General features: G+C 39.4%; 1 protein-coding gene across 5 annotated transcripts in view; it reads right to left on the bottom strand.

Annotated features, from left to right (window-relative positions):
• Positions 1-4101: 4101 nt before the first annotated feature.
• The window catches only part of GSKIP (GSK3B interacting protein), a 21242-nt gene continuing 15290 nt past the window's right edge, over positions 4102-10053 (bottom strand). For 4 of the 5 annotated variants that reach the window (XM_007129515.2, XM_028496372.2, XM_007129514.4 and 1 more), the window contains exons 2-3: positions 8796-9064; positions 4102-6003 (exon numbers count right to left, since the gene is read on the bottom strand). In XM_007129515.2, coding sequence (XP_007129577.1) covers positions 5842-6003; positions 8796-9053 — 420 coding nt within the window. In that variant the 5' untranslated portion in view covers positions 9054-9064 and the 3' untranslated portion in view covers positions 4102-5841. The remainder of the gene's footprint in view (positions 6004-8795; positions 9065-10053) is intronic. The other variant, XM_007129517.4, reaches the window with a different exon arrangement.

Raw genomic sequence — 10053 nt, 5'->3', positions numbered from 1 at the left:
GCGCCAAGCAGGCCTGCGTCCCCGCCCGAGCCCCACTCTCCCCTGCTTCACGCCGGGGGCCCTCGGGCAGGGCGCGCCCTGCGTCCCTTTCCTCTCTTTCATTCGGTAACTCCGGAAACACGTCCCAGTGTCCACCTGACACGGAGCACTAAAAATACTGATGAATCTGATGAAAAGGTCAAACCCGCAAGCCTAGGCTTCCCCTGAAATGTTGGAGTGAATTAACGTGCCCCTGTGGGGCGGTCTGACCAGGAGGGCGTGACATAATCCTCTACTGCAAAGAAGGGCTGTTGCCCTGGAGTTTAGGGGTCATGGTGTGGTCCCCAGTGTGCTGCCAGTCGCTGCTTGGTCCACTGGGCTCAAATGGTTTAGCAGTTCCGGGGCTGGGGTGGGAGTGACTAGCAGCCATTTGTGCTGGGGATTCACCCCCATTGACAAAGGGATAGAATTTAGACTTTGTCCTTTCCAAATCAGCTTAGACACGCAGTTGCCGAGATAAACCGACAAATTAAAAGATGCCATTCGATTTGTCTTATCACAGAACCACAAAGGTCATGGTGGACTATATAAATATATATATATATATATATATATATATCGTTATCTTAGAATAGTAAATATTTTTGTGCTTTAAACATTAATTTGTTGAATGTAAATATTTAACACATGGATTGACTGTGTAAATTTTTCTTTTTTTTTTTTAAACTACCGATTGCCTCAGAAATTGGAGATGGCCAGGGAGCTCCAGACAGCCTGGAGGTTCTGGGCACTCAGGCATTTTGGAGACTAGGCTTTGACTTCCAGCTCTGCAGCCATTTGTGGGGGACTGGGGCCAACCTTTTAACCTTACGCAAGCTGTTAAATTGGCTGTAAAACAGGGGTGAAACCACCAACCTAACAGGGCGGTCAGGATTAAACAAGATATATGAAAGCACCTTCTGAAGTGGTCTCCAAAAGTGAAATTGCTTTTTTTCTTCAACGCTGAAGCACACTTCTACCAATGGGAGTTTTTCATTCCTTTTTTCGTCCCCACCCCGACTCCCTTTCCTTTTATACATATGTCTCATTGAAACTTCTTCTGTTTTGATAAAATAACACTTTGAAATTTTGCAGACTTAATTTGGGAACAGCTTGCTCACAGCAACACTTTTAGCATCAACAAGAAAGTGCTGTCAATTTAAATGTAAAAATACTCATGTAAGACCAGTACAAAACTTGATGGAATAAATACTCTTCAGCATTCTTTCAAAAGGTCTCTTAGATCAAATATTCTAGAGTTCACTAGTTGCCTCATTTCCAGATTTTCAGTTTGACCCTATTGACATGCAGTTAAGCAGGTAAGTACTTTTATTCAACCGGTCATGCTACTGTAACTCATTTTTCTTTCATTCTTGTTTACATTACTGATAACATGTAAATGAGCTAGTTACAAGGAGAGAATTTTATATCATATTGGTAGGTTAGGAAAGGAGATTCTATTGATCAATTCTATTATGCCAACTAAGGGATCTTTCTTCTCCTGTTATTCCTTTCCTCTTTAAAAAACTTTTTTTATATTTTAGTTTTTATTGAAGTATAGTTGATTTACAATGCTGTGTTAGTTTCAGGTGTACAGCAGAGTGATTCAGTTACATATATAGGTTATTACGAGATATCGAGTATAGTTCCCTGTTCCTCTTTCAAAATCAGCTTTCATGTAACCACGACGTTCAGGGGATGCTTTTATTGACACACATGGGGATGGCTGGTGGAGTCAGAAGACATGGGTTCTGACCGTACCCTCCTGCTCACAAGGTGGGCTGCTGAGCAAGTGCCACAACCTGTCCAAGTCTCAGCTGGACATGTCACACACAAAATGAAGGGGTAAAAGGCAGAGTGCTTAAGTCAACGTGGCACATATCAGAATCTGTTTTCCTACCCTGTTCCCCCTTAACAATCAAACCACACATTTCGTGTTTTTGAACATTGGTGAGAGAATAGTGCAGTGTTGTGATGGGAGAAGCGAATGAATGCTCAGTACCCCAGTAGCTGCTGATTAGCTGTGTGGGATGTGTAATGATTGATTCTGGAGCTGGAGGAAAGGTGGGAAGAGTGTCATCGTGGGAAATGAGGTGTGCGTTCTCTTCCTAATCATACTGCCGCTTCAAGGATCTTGGGAGCAAGCACAGCTCAGCACAGATCGGTGCTTTTGCCAGAAAGGGATGTTCTTCAGCTGGTTTGAACACAGCTGGTTATCTATTGCATTTCCCTTCTCTAATCAGTATACAAAAGCTAATGTAGAAAATATGAAAAAGAAAATGAAAATTACCTATCTTACCACCTAGTGATGACTACTATATTAACACTGTAGGATATTTTATTTCATTTTTCCTTGTTACTTTTTCAAGGTGTAGTTTTAAATCCCTTTTTTCCTGTAGTATAATTTTCTCCAATTTTAATGGCTGCATATTTTTCCATCAGGAGGACCTGGCATAACTTAACCACTTAGAGCCTTTTCCATTTTTCATTAGCGAAAATGACATCCTTGTTGTATATCTTCTGCTGAATCATGTCGCTATGCTAGATTTCTAGGCTATTACCAGCACAGAAGTTATAAGCTTTGTAAAGGCTTTATTACCACTATTTTCCAGAAAGGTTTCACCAATATATCTTCCAATAGAGTGTAACTATGCCTCTCACTAAATCTTTACAGCAGAGTGATTCAGTTACATATATAGGTTATTACGAGATATCGAGTATAGTTCCCTGTTCCTCTTTCAAAATCAGCTTTCATGTAACCACGACGTTCAGGGGATGCTTTTATTGACACACATGGGGATGGCTGGTGGAGTCAGAAGACATGGGTTCTGACCGTACCCTCCTGCTCACAAGGTGGGCTGCTGAGCAAGTGCCACAACCTGTCCAAGTCTCAGCTGGACATGTCACACACAAAATGAAGGGGTAAAAGGCAGAGTGCTTAAGTCAACGTGGCACATATCAGAATCTGTTTTCCTACCCTGTTCCCCCTTAACAATCAAACCACACATTTCGTGTTTTTGAACATTGGTGAGAGAATAGTGCAGTGTTGTGATGGGAGAAGCGAATGAATGCTCAGTACCCCAGTAGCTGCTGATTAGCTGTGTGGGATGTGTAATGATTGATTCTGGAGCTGGAGGAAAGGTGGGAAGAGTGTCATCGTGGGAAATGAGGTGTGCGTTCTCTTCCTAATCATACTGCCGCTTCAAGGATCTTGGGAGCAAGCACAGCTCAGCACAGATCGGTGCTTTTGCCAGAAAGGGATGTTCTTCAGCTGGTTTGAACACAGCTGGTTATCTATTGCATTTCCCTTCTCTAATCAGTATACAAAAGCTAATGTAGAAAATATGAAAAAGAAAATGAAAATTACCTATCTTACCACCTAGTGATGACTACTATATTAACACTGTAGGATATTTTATTTCATTTTTCCTTGTTACATATAAGATTATTTTTCAAGGTGTAGTTTTAAATCCCTTTTTTCCTGTAGTATAATTTTCTCCAATTTTAATGGCTGCATATTTTTCTATCAGGAGGACCTGGCATAACTTAACCACTTAGAGCCTTTTCCATTTTTCATTAGCGAAAATGACATCCTTGTTGTATATCTTCTGCTGAATCATGTCGCTATGCTAGATTTCTAGGCTATTACCAGCACAGAAGTTATAAGCTTTGTAAAGGCTTTATTACCACTATTTTCCAGAAAGGTTTCACCAATATATCTTCCAATAGAGTGTAACTATGCCTCTCACTAAATCTTTATTGATATCATTATATTTAAATAAGAGAAACTATTAAATTATTAGGTAAAATGGCTCAACATAGCTAAGCCTATTTTCCTTTCTTGAATTACTGGTCTGGTCGAACATCCTTCAAGTGGTTACTGGACATTCGTATATTTTTCTGAGTTGATCATATTATTTGCCCCTTATTCTCATTTTTTTCTTACTGACTTATAAGAGCTACTTATTTGGAGGTTCTTTTTTTCTTTTTCTTTCGGAAGTGAAATCAAGGCTTAATTTATCTGGTTAAATTCTTTTAAAAATCTAGGTAAAATGAAGGTTTTAATATCTAGTGGAGGTTTTGATATGTGTAGTTCTATTAATGTCTTCTCTCTCTGTTGCTCTTTCAGAGTAATAAAAAGAGCAAATCACTTCACACCGAAATGGAACAATACAGAATTCAAAAATGGCAACGGAATCTCTCAACGGAATCAAACATTTATCACAAAATGAATGCTTTCAATTTTTAAACATACAATCACTTTTCTTCATACTTAACTCAAAATTAGTAAACAGAATTTTATTCAGACTTTACAAATATCCTTTACATTTAGCCTGAGATTAAGCATGAGAAAGTTCAACCTGAAGTTAGACTTCATTACCCAAACACTTCAGCATCTGAAAATAAAGCTGAGGATGAATGTTCATTTATCAAACATAATTTAAGCATTCCAATAAACTCTGACAATGAATAGTGACCCAAACCAAACTTTAACTTGCTCTGGTCTACATGATCTTCAGAGCCTAAAAGTACCTATTATTTAATAATGATTTTTAAAAGTCTTCAAATGACAAATTATGAAGGTGTGTCCGGATGTGGAATTTTAGTTCAACATTTCTATAGTTGCTGCTTTAGACTAGTATTAAAAAAACAACTCCCCAATCCTTATTATTCAACATGTACTTGAAAACATGTAGCAGCATGGTATAGTTTATTTTTATAAATATTAGTACCTGTAATAAAATATAAAATACAGAGTCTCCGTTTTTCAAATATTAAGTCTCTGAATGCTTCATTCATCCTTTGGTTTCAAACCCATACGATGCACTCAAATGACACTACAGATTTAGCATTGAGACAGAACACTGTACATCTGTTGGGGAAGGAGGGGTGCTGTGGGAATACCAAAGCGCTATATCATAGAAAGGAAACATTGAAGCAAAAATACTTTCTGAATATATACTGTACATTATGTAAACAAACATTCATAATAAGAATCAACACAGGCCAAAATATTGTTTTCTAGGAAATCAGAGTCTTTTTTTCTTTTAAATCACACACACTGAAGACGCTTTTTGTTAGGAAAAGAATGGAGCCTGTTCCTATATTTGCTTATGTGCTTAAATATCTTGGAAACAAGTAATTGTTGCATTCATTTGCTAACGGTTTGTCCTCTTACTTGGCTGGCTGTTGCAAACAGGAATACAGTACTATTTCAGTACCTGTTCTTCACATAATACTAGCTACGTAATATAGAATTAATTCATCTTTATCAGTCCATATTAATAATATAAATAGATTACATGAAGCAGTGAATTTCAAAATTTGTGCAGGGGAAACTAGTTGATAATTTGTTTCCAATAAGGCTAGTAGCAAAATAATTACTAGAAAGTCAGTCCAAGCTAGTAGCAAACCCCTGATTAGTAAGCTGAATCAAAGTCTGAAGTTAGTTTATTTCCTACATTACTGTGCAAATCTAGAATTTCCTATGTAAGAGAGTGTGCTGGCAGCCTCAAAGTCCTGCAATAAGAGAATGAAATACTGATTAGGTTTTCAGAATGCCAGAGATACTGTATGAAGAAATTTGAATGTCTTAATGACGGTGTCACAGCAATGGCCTCAGGATTTCCTTAATGAATCACAAACTAAGGAAGACAATTCATTAGTCAATAAAGTTCTGAATCAAAAGCCTAAATGTGAAGCAAAAAATGATAAAGACACAAAATCAAAGGTGCATTTTCTACTATGACCATGTGGAAGAATTTCGGGCTTTAGGTGAGCACTGTGTACCAGCAGCGGCCTCTCTAACAGGAGAAAACTTAGTCACGACTGCCCATCCCTTTTCAACGCTTCCAGTCTTTGAAGGAGTGCATTTCCAAATGCTTCCCGGTAGGCAGGGCTGAGCGCATCCAGCAAGGAGTAGACTGCTTCATGGTAGGGGGTCTGTAGATGATCATCCACCTGGTCGAAAGCATAACCTACCACCTACAAGAGAAATGCAGTAGTGAATAAATAATCAGATTTTAGCTTGGTACAGAAAGCAAAAAAAAACCCAAGTTTTTACATGGGTCATTCTCTGACATTATGTGTTTCTCCATCAATAGTCAGAATAGGGGCTTCTCTGGTGGCGCAGTGGTTGCGCGTCCGCCTGCCGATGCAGGGGAACCGGGTTCGCGCCCCGGTCTGGGAGGATCCCACATGCCGCGGAGCGGCTGGGCCCGTGAGCCATGGCCGCTGAGCCTGCGCGTCCAGAGCCTGTGCTCCGCAACGGGAGAGGCCGCAGCAGAGGAAGGCCCGCATACCACAAAAAAAAAAAAAAAAAGTCAGAATACACATATTTTTAATACAACCTGTAATATTTAAGCAATTCATAACGTACAGGAACACCACCAGCAAAATGCTCTCGTTATAATTTTTTTCTCAAAATTTAAAAGGTCTGTTTTACCTACTCTTGATCCTAAAGGAAAGTAAAATACAGAAAGAATTTAAAAAGCTATACAGGGCTTCCCTGGTAGCGCAGCGGTTGGGAGTCCGCCTGCCGATGCAGGGGACGCGGGTGCGTGCCCCGGTCCGGGAAGATCCCACATGCCGCGGAGCGGCTGGGCCCGTGAGCCATGGCCGCTCAGCCTGCGCGTCCGGAGCCTGTGCTCCGCAGCGGGAGAGGCCACAACAGTGAGAGGCCCGCGTACCGTGCAAAAAAAAAAAAAAAAAAAAAAAAGCTATACAAAAATAGTATTTCATTTTCATGGTCTAAAACATACTTCTATTTATTTTGGTTTTTTTTTGGCTGCACCACACGGCATATGGGATCTTAGTTCCCTGACCAGGGAACGAACCCGTGCCCCCTGCATTGGAAGCACCGAGTCTTAACCACTGGACCGCCAGGGAAGTCCCCATGCTTCTATTTAATTCCACATATATTGAGGGTCTTTTTATAAAGGTACTATAATAAATATACTTATTATTACTACAGTATTATTAGTCCATATATTTATCATAATTTATGTGATCTGGACTTTGTATAAAGAATTCTAAAATTTATTTAAAGTTTTAATTCTGCTTTATGATTAGTTATCTGAAATGCCACTTTCATTACTAATACATTACTTATCTGCTCAACTGAGATAAAAGGGAATGTTATTCTGTGTGCTTCTGTGTGTTTTTTCCCTTTAAACACAGCTAAAGCTTTTTTCTTCAACAAGATTATAAGACCTATATCATGGTTCACCAGCACAGTGTAAGGCAAAATCAACTTAGGTTTTGCTGACTTCATTAAAGCTTGTGAATTCCCCATATGAACCCCACATTTTATGACATCTATTCAAGCCATAGGAGATGCAAGTTTATGCTAGAAACAGAAGCAGACTTGTTATTGCACCATTTCGGGACCATGCTCTGTCCCAGCACTTTCTACAACATACTACAATTTTGTTTGCCCCTCTCTTATCCCCACTAGACTGTGGTCTACCTGGGGACAGGGATCATGTCTTATTCTCATGGTTTGATTTCTAATTCCTGACACAGGATAGTTACTCAATAAATGTCAACTGAATTAGACTGAAAAATAAATATTTGAGTACTTACATGCCAGGTTTTATAACTGATCCAGATCTTTCTGCAAACTTTATTCACATAACCATCCCCCAAATCCTTTTCAATTTTTTTTTTTTTTAAATCTCCAACTTACAGATAAAGAAGTAGGGACTCAGGTTGACTGACTCACCCGGGTCACTTAAATTCACATCTAAGACTTCTGACTCTCATTAGAACCTTTCCTACCTCACCAGAATTAAACAGTGTCAGACAGAATTAATTTACCTGGGGTCATTTATCTCTACTTTCGATTTGCCTATTTCTATGTAACTTCCACTTCTAAAGATTGCAAGTTTTTGGTACAAATTTAGGAAGGGGAGCACAGAAATCAGTTAACTCCGGGACTACTCCCAAAGCCTCCCAAAGCCAAGCCTCAGCCGTTGGCGAACTAAGGGTAGTGACGATGCTGGCCTTGCGATCGGCTTCAATGTGAGTGATCCTCTATCAGGGGATACACAGAACACGCGATCACATACATCTCAGGTAAATTGAATCTAGAAATAAAGAGATGTTCACGTGCTTGTTTAATGTATCACATGACATTTTTACTTGCTTAAACCCTGTGCTCTACTTTATGATACTGTGTATCTTTGGGAGAACTATCCTTAACAGATATAGAAATAGAAAAGTCAGAGATTTTTGACCAAGGTAGAAGGTTATTTATTTATTTTGGCTGTGCCGCACGGCCTGCAGGATCTTAATTCCCTGACCAGGGGTTGAACCTGGGCCCTTGGCAGTGAAAAGTACGGAGTTCTAACCACTGGACTTCCAGGGAATTCCCTCAAGTATGTTGTTTCAATAGAAGAGACATTTATAAGAGGTGGGAAAATATTCAACACAATGGCTGCAAAACTCATCCAATGCAGAGAATGCATAATTCTGGTAAACATATTTAGCTAGAGATAAGAAATAAGTTAATCTGGGGGGTGATGGTTACAACAAAATACTCTGCAAATCAAATGTTTTTTCTTTTCCAAAAAATCCAATTTTCCCATGTTGGCTGAAAGACTTTCGTATTAATAAAAATTCCTAGGGAAAAAAGCTTTCCCTAAAAAAACTTAGAAGCTACTGAGTGTCAAGTTCTCATCTAACACTCTTTGCCACTCCCTGACTCCCGGCCCTTTTTGATTAAGTGGTAAAGATGTAATATGTTTTTTTTTTTTCCTAAAGAGAAAATGACTTACCCTGAGCCCGGCTTCAGTGAGCTCCAGGCAGTATCTATTCCTTTCTCTTGTTTCCACATTGATATAGGCCACATCGTCTGCACAGCGCAGGGTTTTTGAGACAAACATGGTGTTAACAGCAAAGAGAACATCATTTACAACTGCTTCAGCTTCCAGTCTCATGTCTTTCATATCAGTTCCTTCAAAGCCATTAAGCTCTGCATCTTCTTCAAATCCTGACACACTGCTCAGCTCCATGGGATTACAGTCCGTTTCCATTCTGCAAAAATCTGGATATAAAACTGGCTTATAGAAAGACACTCCACATACTAATGTTTGATTGAAAGCAGTTATGCCTTACAACTGCTACCTATTGGAAAACATTAATGAGTTAACAACTTTTAGGGAAAATATTGCCTAAAACCATTTTCAGTAGTTTTTCACAGCAAAATTACAGATACCTATAGATTAAAACAAAAAACAAAAAACAAAAAACTCTTGTTCTCCACTTCTCCTCAAAAGGTTAATCCCCATATTGGTACGAATTCAGAATATCAGTTTTTATCTATTTCAAACAATGCCAATGTAAAAATCCTAGTACCTACTTCCTTTTAAATTTATTATTATTTTTCTAGGATAGATATTTAGAACTGAGATTGCTGAGTCAGAGTATATACTCACTTTAACTTTTAATAGATACTGCTGAGTCACCCTTCAAAACAGGCTGTACTGATTGATACTCCACCAACAGAATATGAAGGACTGTGCTCTTTTTCACCACACCCTTTCCAACCCTTTTTAACAATTGCCAACTTGAGAGGCAAAGAATGATGTCTCATTGAATATGTACATCCTTGATTAAACAACCTTTGGGTATTTATAGGATATTTTTAGTTCCAAGATCATACAGCTATTAAAAAAAAAACAAATAAAAATGAACTAACTTGTCCGAAATCAAAGTTTAAGTCTTTACCTACTAAGGTACACCCTCAATAGTTCCTTTTATGACTTCTCGATTTGGGGTTTTGCCTAAGAAGCAATCTTCCCCATTCCACGATTACATTTTAAAATGCTCTAGGGGCTTCCCTGGTGGCGCAGTGGTTGAGAGTCCGCCTACCGATGCAGGGGACACGGGTTCGTGCCCCGGTCCGGGAAGATCCCACATGCCGCGGAGCGGCTGTGCCCGTGAGCCATGGCCGCTGAGCCTGCGCGTCCGGAGCCTGTGCTCCGCAACGGGAGAGGCCACAACAGTGAGAGGCCCGCGTACCGCAAAAAAAAA

Source organism: Physeter macrocephalus, chromosome 11 (genome assembly GCF_002837175.3).
Source record: "Physeter macrocephalus isolate SW-GA chromosome 11, ASM283717v5, whole genome shotgun sequence".
Lineage (NCBI taxonomy): Eukaryota > Metazoa > Chordata > Mammalia > Artiodactyla > Physeteridae > Physeter > Physeter macrocephalus.
This window is presented reverse-complemented; position numbering and strand designations above follow the sequence as displayed.